Raw genomic sequence first — 19,960 nt, 5'->3', positions numbered from 1 at the left:
GCGGGGCTGCGCGGGGCTGCGCGGGGCTGCGCGGGGCTGCGCGGGGCGCGGAAGGGCGCGCGCTGGAGGGGTGGGGAAGAGCAGGGGGCGGGCGGCAGCCGAGGGGCGGGCGGCTTCGGGGGGGCGGAGCCCGGACCGCAGCGCCCGCCGCTCGCTCGGCGCTATAGCCGCCGCCGCCGTCGCCGCCGCCGCCGCCGCTCCGCGCTCGGGTCGCAAGGCGGGCGGGCGGGCGCTCGGCGAGAGGCTCCCGCGCCTGCGGCTGCTGCTCTCCTCCGGCGCCCGGGGCTGCGGCGCGCTGGGTCCCGGCCCCTGGCCCGGCGCCCCTCGGGCCCTCGCACCCCGGTCCCCAGTCCCGCGCCCTGCCCGGGAGAAAGCTGTGCTCTGGCCGGGCCGCCCCGGGCTCGCGCCCCCGGGCCATGAAGAGGGGCCCGTGAGGGGCGCGCGGAGGCGGTGGAAGAGGAGGGAGGAGGGAGGCCGAGGAGGAGGGCGCGGAAGGCGGAGGATGCCGCCGCCGATGCCGCCGCCGCCACCCGCCGGCCCCCGGCGAGCCTGACTCCAGACCCGAGGATGGAGCCGGCGCTGGGCGCTGCAGCGGCTCCCGGTGCGCCCCCCACCAGGTATCGGCCGGGCCCGGCGGGCCCCGGGCGGGCGGGAGCGGACCCTCGCCGCAGCAGCGGGAGGGGCGCGGGCGCGGTGGGAGACGCCCCTCCGCTCGCGGACAGTCGCTGCCGGCGGTGCGGGCCGGGGGGGGGGGCGGGGGTGGAGGCCAGCAGCGCGTTGGGCGCGGGAAGGGCTCCCCGGGGCCGGTGGCGGGTGAGCGCCGCGACCACCCCAGCCCTCCCCGCCCCCATTCGGTGAGGGCAGCAAACTTGAGACGCGCGGCGGCCCCGAGGCGCCCCGCTCCCGGCGGCTGCGGAGCGCACTCGGGGGCTGCCCGGGGCTCACCGTCCCACAGTCTGCCCGGCTCGGGGCTGCTGAGGCGCCTCGAGACCCTGAGGTCCCAACGCCTGCGCCAACTTTCCAAACCAGGGCTGCGCCCGGAGGCAGGGGGCTGCCCCTGGCTTCCTGCCCCCGGCCCGGCTCCGAGCCCGCACCAGTCACTCAGCGTTGAGCCGGATGGATGGTGCAGAGACCCCTACGCAAAGGCAGAACCACCCTTCTGCTCTTCTCTGGGTTACACCCCGGAGCAGCTCCTCCCAAGCTCCAGGAACCCAATGCTTGCTTTCACAGTAATAGCCTTAAGTAGCCCTGGCCAGGATGCTAGGGGTTAAAAGGTAAGACCTGAGGATCGTCCTAGGGTGGCACCTTAGCCTGATTTGCCATGCCCCAGGGTGCCCCCTCCCCCATCCCAGACCTACGGGTTCCCAGGATTAGGTTCCTCACCTCAGGTGCAGGTTTCCTTCCGATGGACTTAAACACTGTTCCTAAGCAGGAGGCTCCTGAGAAGGACAGCCTTGAGCCCTGCATCTTTTGGAGGGCTGGTAGGGCAGGGAGCAGAGGGGACCTAGGATTAGGGGCAGGAGGCAGGCCCCCTGGCTGCGAAAGTAGCTGCTTTGGCAAGCCAAAGGAACTGTATGCATTAATGGGAAAGCTGGTGGGGGCTAAGGTACCAGGTACCCATCTTTGGGGCTTTCTGGATCCCTTACGATGGGGCTGGCTGTCTTAGAGCCCTTACCTGGGCAGGCGATTCCAAGGCTCCAGTCCTCAGCAACTGGGGACACTCACAGGCATCACCATGACCCTGTTTCTTTTTCCAAGTGTTCTCACCGACATGACTCACACATTGGATTCACCAGGGAGGTATCAAGCTGCCAACCTGTTCTCTTCCCCTCCTTCCTGGGTCTTCAGGGAGCAGTTGGGGAAAGGAGGGGGTGGATTTGCTGCCCTTGGGCCTTAGCCCCCTGTGGAAGGCCAGGAGCCTGGCACTGTGAACTTTCATTTCCCTGCTATGTCTCCACTGGGGCAGGTGAGCTGCCCTAGGCCAGGCCAGGGTGGGGGCAATGGGGAGGAAGTCTCTGCTAATGATCCTCCCAACCCTGCTGGGGCTTTGAAATCCTGGTCACACCCCCCGCCTGGCACATACACTTAACAGCCTCCTCATCTCAAAGCAGAAACACATTTCCCCCCTAAAATCCGAATTTCCCTCTTTGCTAAATATTGCAGTGCTTTTGGCCAGAGGTTTCCTCCTCGGCATTGAAAGTCAAGCTCCTCTTGCAGACAGCTTTCCTCCTCCCTGGCCTCTCAGCTACCTCTGCCACGTTCAGGCCCCAAGTGGGAAGGATGCAGATCCCCCTTACCTCCCTGCCCCCCACCCACAGGGTCTTAGTTCCCGAGGAAGGGTGGTGCTCATGGTGCTGATGTAGGGGTCGTGTTTGCTGGCTGCAGACACACACAGGTGTACATCTGTGCTCCCCTGAGTCTGCAGAGGGGCCCAGAAGGCTGGTTCTCACTGGGGGGGCAGGCTTGTACCCCTCTGGGTTCCCCTTGCCCACGCCCCTGTCTCCTTCCCTTTGCCCATTGTGGCTCTCTCTTTACTTTTCTAACTCACTGCATTGGTGCGGGGAGGGAGCATTTGATATTCATAATCTGGTTCAGAGAAGGTCCCGAAGCCCTGAGTCACTGTATGGTTTCCATGGAAACAGACTTGTTCTGAGGACTCGGGTAGCGCAGCAGTGGTGGGGGAGAAGAGAAACATATAGTAAAACCGGGCTCCACAAGTGTGGCAGGAGTTGGGCCAACTCCCTTTGATGGGGGCAGGGAGAGGCTGGGCAAGGCTCTGGGGTCCCTGCAGGAGGGGCTGCCGCTCCCCACGCTGGGGTCCTCCCATCGGGAGCTGCTCAGCTTTCCTTGCGGCTCTTGGCAGACTGCTACTTCTCCGTGGGCCTCCTGGCTAGGTGTCCAGGCTCATCGCTGCCGCCCTATCCCTCACTTTCCTCCTCTGTGAAATGGGGAGGAAAGAGCACCTACCTCTTGGGGGGCTGTGAAAGTCAAATATGTTGATATGGGGAACGCACTCATAATGCAGCCATGGCAAATGTTCAGTAAGTGTCATTATTAACTCGGGGTTGGAAGGAGCACCGCCTGTGTGGTCACCTGGGTCCATCCTCTTGGGCAGGTGGTCTTGACATCAGGCAGGGCTGGCCTCTTGCTTTGGAAGAGCCTCCCCCAGCCGCCCTGGCTGGGAACAAGCCATCCATTTCTTCCTCCCACAAAGCATTTATTTAGGTTGCGGAGGGCCCGTCACCGTGCTAGGGAGGCCTGGCTCCTGTTCAAACCCCACCTGTCTAGGAGCCTTGTGGGAACAAATTCTCCAAGTCCAGATGGATGGGCAGCTTTCTGCCTCAGCCTCCTTGGGATCGGGCCAGAGGGAGAGGGACGGGACAGGTCCAGGCTTTAGAGAAGAGTTTGGGATGGGGCAGCTTTTCCTGATCTTGGTGGGGCCCCTCCTTCCTGATGAAAGTGGGATCAGGAACTCTCCAGAAAGAAAACAGACCCTGCCCTCCCCCACTCCACCCTCCAGGTTGGAACTTCTATTGCTGAAGTGTTCCCAGCACACCCTGCGAGTCTGGACAGCTCGGGGCTCTAGCTGGGACCCCTAGCGGATGTGTTATTGTCCAGCCAACTGGGAGAGGGGGCCCCCTTACCCCAAAGCACCTGCCCCGACGTGTCGGAGCCCTGGCTCAGGGACATTGGGGGCACTAGGGATGGCTCAGCCAGTCTCCCTCACCAGCCCTTCTCTGCCTTGCCACCGTCCTCTCCCTGGCCTGCAGAAAACCCCTGCTCCCCTCCTGTAAGGTGGGCTTCAGCTCTGAGCTCCCTCCCTCACGCCCCATCACGACCAGCTCTCCGAGACCCCTCCGGATCTACCAGCCCTTTCTTCTGTTTTACAGATGGGAAAACGGAGATTCTGGTTTGCTCCTGTGACCCGCACCCCAGCTAGCTGCGGCTGCTCCCAGCTCCACCCCAGCCGTGGGGATGCCCTTCCCTCTTCCCTGGCTCTCCAGGTGGCCCCAGGTGCTGCCCAGCCCACACATCCCCCCCCCCCCCCCCAATAGCAGTTTCCTGCCAAGGTTCTTCCCCCGCCAGGTCTCTCTGGACCGCTTTGCTGTCCTCATTGGTGTTCACAACACCTTCCAATTTAATATCCTCTGCAAATTTCATTAACGGACTGTTTACTCCCTCTCTCAGGATCATTAATGAAGATGTCAGATAAGATCTGACCCAGTGCCGGGTCTGGGCAGCCCTGCCCCCTCTCCCAGACTCTGTCCTGCAGCCCCTTCCCCCTGGGCTCGCCTCCTCCACTCAGGACCCTTGGGACCTACCCCCTCTTGCTTTCGGCCCCATGACAAGTGCTTAGGGCCAAGTCTGTTTGAATTAATTTTGTAAGATTACTTGAGGCGCTGTATCAAATGCTTTGCTAAAAATCAAGATATATTACCCTGCCTGCATTTCCTTCATCTACCGGTCTCGTAATTCTATCAAGAAAGCTATCAAGTTTGTCAGGTGTGATTTGTTCTTTATAAATCCCCACGGCGCCACGTGGGGGCACAGAGTTCCCGCGTTTTCTAAATGTTTAGAGATTCCCTCTTTGTGTTTGCTCCTTGATTAGAGCTGGAAGGCTGGGAGCTGGGAATTGTGGGGAGAGCTCGTCTCCTCCTCTGGGATGGGGGGCAGGGCACAGCTCTTCCCTTCTCTGGGTCTCTGCTGGGGGCGGCGAGTTGTTTCGTGCCCATCAAGCCCGGGCTGCGTGCTGCAGGCCCCAGGCTGGGTAGCGAGGGTGGGGATGGATGGAGGGCCTGCTGCTCTCGCTCAGGGATTCTGCAGGCAGATGAGGAAGACAGACAGACAAGTCTGCAGCCAGCATTCTGAAGGTATCATTAATTGAGTGACTGCCTTGAACCAGGCACTATGCTCAGATCTCATTTAAGCCCCTCCCCGGCCCTGGGAGGTGGTGTGGGCTCCCCTCCCCAGGTACCTGGGGATCAGAGAGGGTAAGGCTGTCCAGGACCCAAGGTCTGGGTTTTGCCTGCTGCTATGGTGCTCCTAACCACTCAAGGCGTAAGTATAGGGTCAGGAGAGCTAATTGGGGTGGTTCAGACAGAGGGTTTTAGGAGGTCAGAGGGGGAAGGAGCGGAAGCCTTCAGGGAGAACCTGGGAGAGATTGAGGACCTCACACACAATGCCCCATAGCCTGAGTCTAGTTCCCCACCCCGCCACTTCTGAGCTGTTGGAGCAAGTCACTTAACTTCTGGGAGCCTCTGTCTGTCACTTGTGTCATGGATCCGGCTGTAGTTCTGACTCCCAAGCTTGGAGAGAGGGTCCAATAAAGTGGGGCACGAAAGGTTCATCACATGGGGCTAGGCCTTCAGCGAGCAGCCATCACGTCCTATCGAGGTACCTGTTGATGTGGGGGCAGAGACACTCATCCGATTTCAGATGGATGGCTCCCAGTGGGTGGCTCTCCCTACACTTGTCCAGGAGACAGAAGGGTGACAGGCTGAGCCTCACCAGCATCCTGGCACAGGGGCATCCGTGCAACCAGCTGTGGGCTAGTGGTAAGTTCTAGGCTTAGGGAGCAGGGAGACCTTATCCTGGTCTTGAGCCCAAACCCTAAACCCCATTCTAGACCATTTCAGGCCAGGTGGGAATAAAGACATTCTTTGGCATCCTCTTGGCTACGTAGGATTTGGATGTTCCTGGGCTTTCTGGCCAAGAAAATACACTTCCCTCTCCTTGCTTAGCCGGAGTGCTTTGGCTGCTGTCTGTCAGGTGTCATACTGTACCAGCTGTGTCCACACCCATGACCTCGTCCAGTCCTTATGATAATCTTCCTTTTTGTCCTTCAGCTGGGGAGGGAGAGCCCCCTGGGAAGTGGTGAGGTGGCACAGACCTGTTTGGGGTGCCAGGGAATCAGGCAGGCAGGGCCTTAGGCAGCCCCCATCCCTCCGGCTGACACCCCGGGGACCTGATCCTTAGAGATGGTCAACTGGTGTTGGGTGAGCCCAGGTCTGGGTCAGGGTGGATGCCCGGTTCCCTGGCGGCCATCTTGGCCCTGGCACACCCTGTCCCTGCCCTAGTCTCCAGGTGCAGGGTGATGCTCTTACTCGCGGGCATGGCCTGGGAGCTTATGTATTGTGGTTAGGGCCAGAGCTTGGGGGTCCTTAGAGCTGAGCTCGAATCTGGACCCCACCACAGACCAGCTGCACACACCTAGATCGACCCCCTCATTTGTCCGTGCCTCACCGCTCCTCATCTGTGGAGGATGGCAGTGGTACCTGTGGGTAGCACCCACTTGAGGTGAGCCAGGACCGGGGTCATCTCTGGGTATGGGCTCCCACAGCCCCCTCCATCCTGTGTGAGAGGCTCAGGTGAGCCTCTCCCATGCCCAGCCCTCCTCCCCAGGGGCTAGCTGGGGAGGAGGCTGGAGACTCCAGCGTCTGGGGACAGATGGCCCCCCTGCCAGCCCCTCCAGCAGAAGCTGGGAGGATGGGCCGAAGCCCCGGTATCCAGGGGGTGGAGCCTCGGTACTATTCGGGCTCTGGCTGTGGCTGCTGAGGAGGGGTGGTGGTGGTGGGGGACAGGAAACCGGGGCCTTTCCGCCCAATGTCGGGGCAGAAGGGTCCGCCTACCAGAGGCCAGGCTGTGGTAGGACCGGCCTGAGGGAACCGGGCCCTTCTGACTCATCCGTCCTCCTCCTCTGTGAGGCGCCGGGCACACTGGGGCCTTGTGCCAGGAGGTCAGTCACTCTCCCCATTGCTGGGGAAAACTTTCCTCGGGTCGGGCCAGGACCCCGCCAACCCGCTGGGCCCACAGCAGGACCACGAGGCAGTCTCTGCCACCCCGACAACAAGTGTCTCCAACCACACAGGCTGTTCGAGCTTCGGTGGAGGAGGCTGGGGCATCTGTTTTCACTTCCTTAAACATTTTCAGTCCATTACAGCTGGTCTGTAGGCTTGAGGAGCCCTTGAAAATCACACTCCTGGTTCTTACTTAATGAGCACGTGCTCTGTGCCCAGCACTGTGCTAGGTTCTTGATGTTTCTTGGCTGTCTCACAACCCAAATATTTGGAAGGTTCTGTGACTACCTTTCCCGTTTCACAGATAAGGGCAACTGAGGTCTACAGAAGTTACGTGCCGCGCTTGGGGTCTCGTAGCCATCAAGCCGTAGCAGTGGGGTTCAAACCCAGGCCTGTCCGGCCCCACAGCTGGGATGCCCAAATACCACCCAGTTACACCTGTGGGTAACTTCTCAAGGACGCTTGAGGCACCCAGGGGGTCTCCAGTGTCATTATGTGTGGACATCAGAGGGATCTGCTCTGGAGATACCAGAGCTCCTAAGAGGCAGCTGAGTGTCTCTGCTGAGGGTGAAAAGTTGGTGGACAGTCAGTCACTTTCTGGAACCATGACTGTGAGAACTTGCCCCACTCAAGGTGCCTGAAGGAACTATGGGTTCTGCCTTTGGGGTCCGTGGGTAGATACAGGGCCCGGGGACTCTAAAGACTGTATACAAACACCCTGTTTGTGTTGGTGCAGATTCTGGGGAGAAGGTCCACAGGCCTCCCAGTGTTTCAACTTGTGGGGGCATCACCCCAAAGGGAAGTACTATTACCTCCTATCTCCCCTGGGCTGACCCAGACCACAGAGGCTGATTCTGGACCCCATGGGATCTCCTTCCCTGGAAGGTTGCACTGGCTGAATTATGTGCTGGCATACCGCTCACCTTGAAGGATGTTCTGGAACACAGCCCCATGAAACTTGTCCTCGGGCTTATTAGGTACGAGCTGTTGAGAATGGCAGGCTGTGCTCAGGGTTCTCTCTAGGAGACCCCTCGGGAGAAATCTTTTGCTGGATTCAGTACCAGGAATAGCTGGGCATCTCCTGAGCAGATGGTGTAATTCTCATCTCATGGGTCCTATGGAACATGAAATGAAATATTTCCCTTTTCCCGTTGGCCACCAGGTAGCTCTGATCCATCTGGGTAGCCCAGAAGTGTCTTGGCTCTTGTATGCTAATCTGGCTTCTAGTTCTTTTGCACTTTCATACCCTTTTCACTTACCTCACTTTTTTTTTTTAAGGAAGAAAAAAAAAACCTTGCTGTTTTATATGTTTTAGCTTTAACTAAACAAACATCTCTGGTGGGTCAGCATTGGCTACCGCTTACGCTTACCGCAGACCCAGGGATTAAGCACTTCCTTTCTGCAGTCTCTCCCAGAGGCCTATTTGCCAACTCCTTCCTCCCCATCCTGTTCCCCCTGCCCCTTGTTCCAGTTCCTGGGGCTCCGGGGCCTAGGGCCCCTCCGTACTGGCTCCTGAGGCTGGTTGGAAATCTCACGTTCAGGATCTTTATTCTTTGCTCTCCCTATCTCCTCAGAGTTCCACAAGCTGTTTTTAGGAAGAAAAGGTGGGGAGGGGAGTCATTTCCCCAACTCAGGCTTCCGTTCCTCTCCGAAGCTCCACGTCCCCTGGGAGGTCTCCCTCTTTTTCAGCTCCTGCCCTGTCTTTCTCGGCAGCACCCACTGACTGCTGTCCTTCGCCGCCTGCCTGAGCAGACAGAGCCCAGTTGTGGCCGAAAGGTAGTGACTTTGACCCTGGTGCCTTGGAAGTGGGGGAGGGGAGAGCCAGCTGGCAGTGCCCTGGGGGGCAGATTAGGAGGCACAGTGAGTTGCCAGTGTGATTTCAGTGCCCCACCCCTCCAGGTCTTGCATGGGGTGGCTTTGCTCTCTCCCAGAAAGTTAATAAACTCAAATGGAACTGAGAGGCTCAGTGTGAGCTGCCTTCCTCCCACCGCTGTCTCCTCGCCCCTCCCACCGGGGCAGCTGGGGTTACCAGATCAGTGGTTGTATATGCATGTATATAAATACTCCCCCCCACATGCATCCCCCTTTTAAAAACAAGAAGTAGCAACCTACCCTTGCACATGTGTTTTCTGGCTCTAGCTTTTTTATCTTGGGCGATGGCTCTGCATTCAGTGTATACAAATCTGTAGAGGCTTCCCTGGAACGGACAGTTGAAAAGAAAATCCTAGGGCAGGGGAGAATACTGCTCGTAAAGGGGTTGAAGCCTCTGAGGTGCCCATGGGTGGGCTTTAGGGGGTCCAGGAGCCTTCTGATTGTGTGTAAAGTTGTAGATACAAATGAATCTTTCTGGAAAGAGGGACCATGTCTTTCCAAGGGGCCTGTGGCCCAGAAAAGGCCAAAGCCACAGCTCTGGGTTGGATGGGGTTTTATAGAGTGGAAGCTGAGGCTGGGGGGGGAGGCTAACTCAGCAGAGGGCGGAGCCCCTTGGCTCTTGGGCCCCATGGGGGCTGCCGTGGACTGGGCTGAGGGGATGGGGCCCAGCTGCCAGCCCAGCTATCTTGTTGGAGGATGACTGGGGCTTTCCCGCTCCCAAAGGAGCATCCCCCTGCCAGCAGTGAGGGGGGTCCTGACTCTGAAAATGGAGCATGGTGTCTTCCTGGGACCAGAGAACCCCAGTGGTCAGAGCTTGGAGGCCCTTAGAGTAGCTGGATCTATGGAAATATCGAGGCACAGAGGGGTCAGGGGATGAGTCCAAGGTCACCCAGCCAGAGAAAGCAGAGGCCGTTCCTGCCTGTGATATTAAGTTCAGTGTTCCTTCCTCTGGGATGAGGAATGAGACTGGGAGGACGGGCCTTCTGGATGAGGTGAGGCTGCGTGTTGCTGCTTGCCTCTTGGCGTGTGGGTGAAGAAGAGAGGGTGCACAGAGCAGAGGCCACAGCTCGGGTGGGGGTGTCATCACCACACCTCAAGGCATCCTGCAACATCACCTCCGCTGGCTGAATCCTCACACGAGGCCACAGCTAGAGGCCCCGAATTCCGAGCCCAGCCAAGAACGCAGGGCTAAGAGGCTGTACTGCAGGATGTGGCCACTAGAGGGCAGCAGGCAAGCCGCTGCGGTGGCTCAGCTGCAGAAAGTTCTCAGGCTGGGAGAGGAGCAGAAGGAAGAAGGGGCAGTGAGCAGAAGCCTGCCAGGCGGAGGTCTGGGCACCGCAGCCAGGAGGAGGGTCTGTCTCACTGTCAGAGTCGGTGAGATCTGTTCTCAGGTACTTACGCGAGACACAAAGCGGACAAGACATTTAATGATGATAACAGTCGCGTACATTTATCGAGTGCTTTATGCCGGGCACTGTGTTAATTAGTCCTCACAATGTTAAATGTGAGTCCTCACAATGTTAAAATGATCCCCATTTTTCAGGTGAGAAAACAGAGGCCCGGAGAGATTCAGAAACCTGGCCATCAGTGGGGCTTTTGCCAGAGCCCATGTCCCAAGCAGGAGGCTGTGTCGTATTCTATGCCTGGCATTGACTAAATGCCTCAAATTCTTTAAATTCTTGCAACCGCTACTATGGTTATACCCATTGTATGGGTCGGGAAACTGAGGCTCAGAGACCGCTAGTGAATCCAGGTCCACACACCTGCTAAGTGATATCCGGGTGGGTGTGGTTCCATGGCTTGAGCCCTGAGGTCTGAATTCCAGTTCTCCAGTGGGGAGGTGTTTTTCACTCCCACCCTGTGCCCTAATCTGAACGTGGCTGAGACTGAAATCTGAGCTTTCTGCTGGGAGTTCACCAACTCCCCAGCCTTCCAACGCAAGTTACAGATTCTGGGCTCCTCTGTCTAAGGCTTGTCTGGATGTTGACTACCCAGAGATGGAGGAAGGTCATGCCAAAGGCTGCTCAAAGCCCAGGGAGGGGCCGTGGGGCTTGCAGGTTGGCTTGGAGGACAAGGGCATTGAAGAGTTCCTTGCAGTGGCCAGAGCTCCCCTGGGAACATTGGGACCTGGCCCTGGGGCCTCTGGTTTCCAGGGCAGATGCCTCCAGCATACCAAGGAAGCTTGGCCAGTCCTGAGCCCAGCTCTGCCAGGCTGGCAGGAGAGGGGGGCGGCATTTCTAGGAGGGTCTGACTTTCTTCGTCTTCCTGTTCCCATGCCCTCGCTTTGCCCTCCTGGGAGGCAGGGGGATGGCCTGTGGCTGGGCCTTTGGACACAGTCCCCTCGTGGATGCTCAGACTATACCTTGTGAACCCGAGTCCCACTTTCTTAGGGATTTATACCATCGAGATTCTTCAGTTACTCCTGATTTATTAGCCAAGGCAGCAGTTTGGAATCCTGGCCTTAAAAGTTTCTCTGGGCTGGGGTGGGGAGAGGTGGTAGGGAGAGAAACTTAAATGCTCCCCTGGATGGGTGAATTCTCCTTTTGGTACCAGAATCTTTGAGTTAAGTGAAATCTCTTTCAGCCTTCTGTTTCCCGTCTCAGTGGAGACCAAAGGGGATTAAATGTAGTGGGTCAAGGAGGAGGATTCAAGCATGGCCTCCAGAGCACACTGCCTGGGCTGGAATCCTGGCTGTACCCCTTACTAGGAGTGTGAGCTGGGGAAATTCATCTAACCTTGCAGAGCCTCAGCTTCCTTATCTGTAAAATGGGGATATGACAACATCAACCACACAGGGTTAGTGTGAGGGCGAGAGGTGTTTTTCACTCCACCTTGTACCCTAATCTGTGATCCCCCCTGGGATAAACATCATGAATGCCCAGTAAGTGCTTGCTTCCTTCATGTTCCCCCCGCCCCCATAATTCCTAGAACGGTGCCTGGATCATGCTCGATATCTGACAGATCTTTATGAGTAAGTACAAAGAGAGTCCATCCTAATGATGTGCATTGGGGCGTTGCAACTGTAGACCCTTACTTAAATAACTTAAAAATATTACCTACACTATTATTAATGGTATTCCCTACCTGTCTTTAGAGGCATTTGTTTTGGGGCACTTAGGCAGGGTGGGCCTGCATTTTGCAGGAGAATCTAATTTAATGCAGACAGGCAGTTTTCTCTGGTCACCTCATCGAACCCTTTTGATGAAGTCAGCATTCTCTGTGGCCCTGGGGTGAGGTAGGGGTGGGATGAGGGGTGTGGTCAGGGCTCTGGTTTTCTCTGAGGTTCCCAAGAGTCTAGACTGTGTCCTTCCCATATTAATGCCACCTGGTGACATGGTACTCTTCCCTGTAGGTACTGAGTGGAGTTTCAGACTTAAAATAGGACTCCTAGGATCCAGAGCCTCAGCTGGCTCACTGTCATCTCAGCTCAAGCTCTGCGCCCCTTCCAGAGGCAACCAGATTGCTTCAGCTCTGTTTCTTCTTCGCTAAGCTGATGGTAAAGGGGCCAGAACACTGGCCTAAGAGTCTGACACAGAGGGATTCGAGTCTCTGCTATTCCTTATTTGCTTCTGCACATTTGCTTAGTCTGTGAGCCTCAATTTCTCCATCTAAAAAATGGGAGTGAGAACCCTGACCTCCCAGAGGAGGCTGTAAGGAATAGCGTGGTGTTCGGAGTTGGCTGAGCCAGGCAGCACAGCGGGTTTGGGAAGTGAGGATCCACGAACCACAAAGGAGTCACGCCAAATAGCGGGATGTGGGAAGAATATTCACAAAGCACAAGTTTATCCCCTCAGCCATGAGCCTTGATCAACAAGACCTTGATCAACAAGGCCAGACAGCAAAGGGAAGGATCTGGAGGTGTTACACTACAGATCGTCTATACCCTTGTAATACCTGGTCTCTCTCTTGCCAATTTACACACAGGCCCGGGACATTAATCGAATGCATGTTTGAAGGCCAAGTGCATGTAAGCTGGAGGAACAAGGTCAAATCTCCTCAGAGGGAAAGAGCGTGGGCTCTGGGGAACCTGTGAGATGTGCGTTAAACCAAGCATGTGAGCTCAGGCAGGTCACCCCACTCTCTGTGCCTCAGCTTCCTCGCCTGTGAAATGGAGCTAATCCTGGCTTCCACATGAAGCTCCTGTGAGGAATAAATGAGCGAATGCAGGTAAAGGGCTTAGGAAGTACTCGACGGATGCTAACCGAAAAAATGCTACGGTCTTGGTGTTTTAACTTAGAATCTGTGGACAGCATCGAAGTCAGGAATGCTCCCTGGTCCACTTTTGCTTTGAGTTTTAGGTAGCCGTTCTCCTCTCTGGTGTGGTTGGAAGAAGAGCCTCCCGCCCCAGCTGTCCCTTCCGAGTGGGCCTCGGTGTCTGGGCTATCTAGACGGAGCTGTCATTTCCACCTGGAGGTCTGGGGTGAGCCCCTCTGCCTTGTTGACTTCCACCGAACCCCTCTTGGGGAGTCACTGAGAAAGTCAAATTTTGAAGGGTCAGGCTGCTCTGTTGATTTGAAATGCAGGGCCAGTCGGGGCTGTGCTCTGGCCTAGTTTTCTGGAATAACTTTGACTGACACCGTTCCCCGGTTGGGTGCCGAGCACTGTCTGGTTGGGTCAGTCTGGTCACGAGAGCTGAACCGAGCTAGGGAGGCCTCAAGGTATTTGTGGCCAGTAGGTTTCTTTGCAACGCCCTTGGATGGTGGGTGTGCGGGGTCCTCCCCGGGGTGGTTGCCTATGTGGGGCACCAACTCTTGGTCAGCTGGGGGTGCAGGCTTGCCAGCTCCCTGCCCACTGGGTCCTGGTGTGAGGGACTCGGACTTGCCAGGAAGGGATGGGTAGGGGGTGGGGGAGGTGGGTGGAGGGCTCAGGAGTCAGGGGGCTAGATCCCAGGGGATAAAAGGTGGCCCTGGGATAGCTGGAGCCCTGAATCAGTGATAGATCTGGGAGAGCAACCAGGGCCCTTGTCAGCCGGCCCTGGGGGGGCAGTCTGTGAGGACACAGGACGTAGGAGGGAAGGGGTGGGAAGGGCGATGTTGACACACCGACCTCCCCCCCTCAGAACGCTTCCCCTCCCTCTCTCTCTACAGTCTATTGCTCACAGGGCCTCTGCACAGGCTGGGACTGCCAGCTAGGCCAGGAGACCTGGCAGCTGCGGACTCCCCAGCTCGGAGCAGCCCCTCTTTGGTGAGTGGTGGAGCCCTTCCTGCCTTCACTCTGGGAGCAGCCCCAGCCCTCCGCCAGGGCCCAGGAGCTGAGCCAGCCTCTCTTGGGGGCGACTTCCAGATGCTCAGGCTGGCACCTTGCTCTGGACCTTCCCTGCTCTCCTGCCCCTGCCCCCCTGCCCTGCCCCCACCTTTGCTTTCTCCATTCCTTGAGATGCCCCTTCTCCTGCACCTCCTCATCTTCTTTCCATCCTGCCTGGTTCTCTGGGGCCATTGCTGGGTCATATGTGGCAGATTCTGCTCTGTGGGCAGAGAGCTGAGAGCTGAACGGTGGAGGCCCTTGAGGACTAGCTGGGGTGGGCCCCTCCCCCCCCCAGGAGCCAGTTCACTCTGTTGTCAGTGGGGGTCATCTGCCCCCCACCTGCCCCTTGCCCCAGTGGCCAGGAGCAAACCTGGAGGGTGCCTGGGGCCTGGGAAAGGATGCTTTTCAGCAGCCCCTGGACCTTTCTCTGCTCTGGGCCAGTTGACTCTCGTTGACCATGGGGGTCCCAGAAGTTCTCATCTGGGTAACTGGTCACCTGCACCCCTAAGTTGGTGTGGTGGGCTTGACAAGTTGTCCCCCTCTCCTGGCCCAGTGCACGGATCCTCATGGTGTGCATCTGACAGGAGCTCTTTTTCCTCCTGGGGTGGGCAGGGGATGGAGGAAAGATGCCCAGTGGGGAAGCTGGTGCCTGCTCGTGGGGGTGGAAGATGCAGGTGGGCCCCAGAGGTGCTGGCAGGGGTGACAGGCAGTGGCAGGAGAATGGCTCGAGGCAGGAACTGCTGGGCCCCTGAGTGTGTGAGCTGGGGAAGTTAGCTTCTTGCACAGTGGGGCCCCACTAAGGAACTCCAGGTTCATGATGGAAGTCCCCTGCAGCATTCGTTAAACTCTGCATGTGGGGAGTCAATTTGTTCGGTCCCAGAAGCTCCCAGGAGTCCCCAGAGAATGTAAAGTCTAGCTTAGAAGCTGCTCAGTCCTTAGGCGCATGTATGAGCATCGGGCAGGGAATCCGGTAGGTCTGGGGACCCCCTGGAGACCAGCCCGTCCAAGGGAGCAGGCTGGGGCCCCTGGCACGGTGATGCATCCCGCGGCAGGCTGCTCCCTGAATGCCGCCCACCTTTGCCCGCAGACCTCGCATGGTGGAGAAGCAGCCCCATGAAGGTGCCTAGCCATGCAATGTTCCTGGAAGGCCGTCCTCCTCCTTGCCCTGGCCTCCATCGCCATACAGTACACCGCCATTCGCACCTTCACCGCCAAGTCCTTCCACACCTGCCCGGGGCTGGCGGAGGCGGGGCTGGCCGAGCGGCTTTGCGAGGAGGGCCCCACCTTCGCCTACAACCTCTCGCGCAAGACCCACATCCTCATCCTGGCCACCACGCGCAGCGGCTCCTCCTTCGTGGGCCAGCTCTTCAACCAGCACCTGGACGTCTTCTACCTGTTCGAGCCCCTCTATCACGTCCAGAACACGCTCATCCCCCGCTTTACCCAGGGCAAGAGCCCCGCGGACCGGCGGGTCATGCTGGGCGCCAGCCGCGACCTCCTGAGGAGCCTCTATGACTGTGACCTCTACTTCTTGGAGAACTACATCAAGCCGCCGCCCGTCAACCACACCACCGACAGGATCTTCCGCCGCGGGGCCAGCAGGGTGCTGTGCTCCCGCCCCGTGTGCGACCCCCCGGGCTCCCCCGAACTGGTGCTGGAGGAGGGGGACTGCGTGCGCAAGTGCGGCCTGTTGAACTTGACGGTGGCCGCTGAGGCCTGTCGTGAGCGCAGCCACGTGGCCATCAAGACGGTGCGGGTGCCCGAGGTTAACGACCTGCGGGCCCTGGTTGAAGACCCCCGGTTAAACCTCAAGGTCATCCAGCTGGTCCGAGACCCGCGCGGCATCCTGGCCTCCCGCAGCGAGACGTTCCGCGACACCTACCGCCTGTGGCGCCTCTGGTATGGCACCGGGAGGAAGCCCTACAACCTGGATGTGACGCAGCTGACCACGGTGTGCGAGGACTTCTCCAACTCCGTGTCCACCGGCCTCATGCGGCCCCCGTGGCTCAAGGGCAAGTACATGTTGGTGCGCTACGAGGACCTGGCCAGGAACCCCATGAAGAAGACCGAGGAGATCTACGGTTTCCTGGGGATCCCCCTGGACAGCCATGTGGCCCGCTGGATCCAGAACAACACGCGGGGTGACCCCACCTTGGGCAAGCACAAATATGGCACCGTGCGAAACTCGGCGGCCACGGCCGAGAAGTGGCGCTTCCGCCTCTCCTACGACATTGTGGCCTTCGCCCAGAACACTTGCCAGCGGGTGCTGGCGCAGCTGGGCTACAAGATGGCCACGTCGGAGGAGGAGCTCAAGAACCCCTCCATCAGTCTGGTGGAGGAGCGGGACTTCCGCCCTTTCTCGTGACGAGGGCTCCGTGGGCGGGGGTGAGGGGCACATGGTGTCAGTTTTGATAAAATGGACCGTTTTTAACTGTTGCCTTATTTCCCCCTCCCTCTCCCGCCCGGTCTTTGTGTCCTTCCTACCCCCCGACCCCCAACAGGCCCCGCCCCCCCTTCCTTCTGCCTCTTTTTGTCCCTGAAATTTGCACTATGTCTTGGACAGCAATCACTGGGGCGGAGGGGGCATGAAGCGGGGTAGAGCCCCCAGCTCATCCCATTCAGACACACGGCTGTTGGGTCTCTGCGTGGATGGTGACAATGTTTACAAGCACCACACTCACACATTCACATACGCACACATGCACACACATGGGCGCCCACGAGGAGAGGTACCCCCAAACCATGGAACTTCTGCAGTATTTCCAGTGGCCCAGTGGTCAGGGTATGGTAGTTTTGCACTGTCTTACTTCCACAAGGTAAGAGGATAAAAACAAAAAGGTCACCTCTCTAATTTATGAATGGTGTCTAATCCCTCCCCATCCTGCTTCCTGCCCCCAATGCCCACTGCCCCCCTTGGAGCAGAGAACCTGCCCCCCACTCTACCCCCCCCACGCCCACCCCGGCCTGCCCTTGCCTGCCGGCGAGCAGGTTTTTACTGTGAGGTGAACGTGGACCTTGTTTATTTTTTTCCAGTCTGTGGCGATGCTGTCTGTCTGTCCGTCTGAGTCTTGTGGCTGCCCCTGGACCAGTGATGGCTGATAAATCTTAAGGGTTTCTGATTGATCTTGGGGTCCATCTGTGATATTTCTTTGTGCCAAAAAGAAAAAAAAAAAAAAAGAGTGGATCAGTTCGCTAAATGAACATTGAAATGCTTTATCTGTGTTTTCTGTAAATAAAAGAGTGCAATAATATCTGGGCGTGATGGTAGGACATTCTGAAGGGCCGAGGGCAGGCCTGGGTGGAGCCAAGCGTTTCTGGTTTGGGGGACAAGAGAGAAGGAGGTGGAGGTGGTGATTCAGTGGCCGGTCTCTAGCTTTTAGAACTCATGTCACCCTATCACTGTCAACACTGAGTTCAGTGGTTCATTTGCACTCAGTTGGTGGAGATGAGGCACCTTATAGCCAGGGGTGATGTTCAAAATATTTAACATGCAGTGTGGCTTGGGATGAAGGTCGGGATGAAGTCCTGGTGACCCCTTCCTGTGCCAGGTGTTGCCCCTTTAACTGCTGGGTCTGGGGCCTGGCTGGCTCGGGAGGGGGGCCATTCCCCGGGTGGGGTGGCTCAGGGCAGTGGCTGCTGATCAGCTGGCCCGGAAGAATTTCAGCATTGTACCCAATAGTGCAGGTGCGCTGGTATCTACCCTGGGGGATCCCAGCTGTGCTGTTTCCCTTCCCATCCTTGGCAGTCTAGCAGCTTCCTCCAAGCGAGCAACTTCCCCCACTGTTTCAAGAAAACAGCTGGTCCCTGGGGTGGAGGTCACAGCTCTGTTGTCCTGGGACAATGAGAGCCCCCGGGATCAAGCAGTCCCAGTGGTCCTGGGCTTCCTGAGGAAACTCACTCCGGGGCTATATTCTTTGAGTCAGGAGGATATGGATTTAGCAGCCATAGCAGGTAGCTGGGGTAAAAGGAGCTTCGTCAAGACAGGCTATGTTGTTTCCTGCAAACGTAACAGCGAGTGCTGGCTTAAGCCGGTCAGGGCCGATACGGTGGCCCCGGGATTGTGTGCCCAGATATGAGGGGCCCGGGCTCTTTCCATCTTGTTGCTGCTCCATTATCCTGAGGTGTTGCCCTTGCCTGTGTTGTCCAAGATGGCTCACTAGGCAATGGGAAGGGGAAGAACAAGGAAGGGAGGGCACAGCTCTGCCATTTGTGAGCAAACCCCCAAAGTTACAGAGGTCACTTCCACTCACGTCTCATTGGCTCTAGCCAATGGCCGCATGTAACCCCAAGGGAGGCTGGGAAAGGTAGTCCGCTATCTGGGTGGCCATGACTTCTGAAGGGGCCCATGAGTCAAAGGCTTATCTCCCCGGGCTTCAGATTTCCTCTCTGCAAAAGGGAGTCAGGGTGAGTTACACCTGCGCGCTTCCAGAAGAGTTTGGAAAAGTCGGTCAGGACTGGCGGGCGGGGCCTGGTGCTCTCAGCCCCTGGTTCACGGTCTCTGCTTCTCCAGCCTGTGGTGAGGGAGCCAACCTATAAATTGGCTTCCTGGCATCAGTGCTCAGGTGATCACTCCCTCAGTGCCCTTGGCTAGCTGTTCTAGCACCCGGGGAAGGCCTCCAATGGATGTCACGGCAGGTCGGTTCTTCCCCTGTTACAGTAAATGGTGCTGTGGCACTTGTCTCCCAGGGAGGTCCCTTCTCTTTACTTGCCCACTGCCCTGCCTCAAACTATCCTAGAGCTGGGAGGCTCCTCTCCCTTGGGTGGGTGGCTTTGCGGTGGAACTGGGAGACACTGGAGCTGGCCCCTCAACTGCCATGACAGATGGCGTTAATAACATTGACTGGGGCTTTAGAGGCAAGTCCCGTTGAAGGATCGGATCACTCATTCAAGTATTTCTGACTCATCTGTGTACAGGCCCTGGGGTTATGGATACTCTTTCAAGAAAGACTGTCTCGTGGGAGGCAAACAGATAAAAAGATGGTTACAGCATTGGTGAAGCACGGTGCCCCCAGGTGTGAGCCACGCAGGCAGGACTGGGCCCCATACAAACTTGATCCTAGAAACCGCAAGGCCACTGTAATAAGTCACAGGCTTTCCCCCTAGGCCTCCCGGTGTCATTTGATGTATCTTTGGTCTTGGGGGCTTAGAGAAGTCAGGGAGGGCTGCTTTGAGGTGGTGCTAGCTGAAGCCAGTCTTGGAGAGGCAGGCTCTGGCCTTACACGGGGTGTGGGAAGACTGTTTACTGCTGAGTGGGGAGCAGGTGCCGAGGCACGGAGGTGAAAAGGTATGAGGCATTTACAGCAGTGGGGGCTGCAGGCAGCAAGCGGGGGGTAGACCGTGTTCCACATCCTGTTCCCAGCTTCTCAAGCTTGGAAAGTCCATTTTACTAGTTCACCCAGGGCAGTTCCGTCTTCAAGGGATTTATTTATGATGATCAGCTACACATGACAGAGGGTTTGTCTGCTTCCAGGACCAAACTCCTAGACTCCAAGACTCCTGTCCTTTTGGAGGTCCTGCGTGTCTGGCTCCCCCACTCCCAGCTTCACCCACACCAGGCTCTTCTTCACTCTGCACTCTCTCGTCTTCCCCTTTCTTTCAATTCCTCGAACACACTGAGGTAGATTGTTATGGTTATAGCCCCTAATTTGTTCACACCCGACTCTGGGCTTAGCCCTGTGCCTTGCTTTGGCCAATGTGACAACAGCAAGTGTGGTGGGTATGGAGACACGAAACGTACCTCTGGAGGCTGTCCTTTTTGGCTTGCCTGGTGGGAGCCTTTCGCTGCATGTGAAGGAAGCCCAGCATAGCTTGCTGGGGAATGCAGACCATAAAGTGAAGAACTGAAGCTCCCCAGGCAAGGTCAGTCAGTTCTTCCCTGACTTGGCAACTGACTCAGACGCACAAGTGAGTCCTAGCCAAGATCAGCCACAATATGACCTGAATTGTTGGAACTGCCTGGCTGAATTCAACCCAAATTTCTGACCCACTAGATGGTGGGTTAAAAAAAAAAAAAGTGGTTGTTGTTTCAAGCCACGATGTTTTGGAGT

The 19,960-nt window shown here is 57.5% G+C and overlaps 1 protein-coding gene across 11 annotated transcripts; it reads left to right on the top strand.

Annotated features, from left to right (window-relative positions):
* The first annotated feature begins 153 nt into the window (after window positions 1-153).
* CHST1 (carbohydrate sulfotransferase 1) lies at window positions 154-17,118 on the top strand. Of its 11 annotated transcripts, none has more exons than XM_035012627.1 (5): window positions 154-601; window positions 8,511-12,165; window positions 12,594-13,089; window positions 13,757-13,853; window positions 15,001-17,118. In XM_035012627.1, the coding sequence occupies exon 5, from the start codon at window positions 15,043-15,045 to the stop codon at window positions 16,276-16,278; it is 1,236 nt and encodes a 411-aa protein (XP_034868518.1). In that variant the 5' UTR covers window positions 154-601; window positions 8,511-12,165; window positions 12,594-13,089; window positions 13,757-13,853; window positions 15,001-15,042; the 3' UTR covers window positions 16,279-17,118. The 11 variants fall into 11 exon arrangements, with proteins under 11 accessions (XP_034868518.1, XP_034868527.1, XP_034868523.1 ...); XM_035012636.1 differs by having other exon boundaries at window positions 154-617; window positions 8,511-8,573; window positions 12,968-13,089; XM_035012632.1 differs by having other exon boundaries at window positions 154-617; window positions 8,511-8,573.
* Window positions 17,119-19,960: the final 2,842 nt, after the last annotated feature.

This window comes from Mirounga leonina, unplaced genomic scaffold (assembly GCF_011800145.1).
Source record: "Mirounga leonina isolate KUSES-001 unplaced genomic scaffold, KU_Mleo_1.0 Mir_166, whole genome shotgun sequence".
Taxonomy (NCBI): domain Eukaryota; kingdom Metazoa; phylum Chordata; class Mammalia; order Carnivora; family Phocidae; genus Mirounga; species Mirounga leonina.
This window is presented reverse-complemented; position numbering and strand designations above follow the sequence as displayed.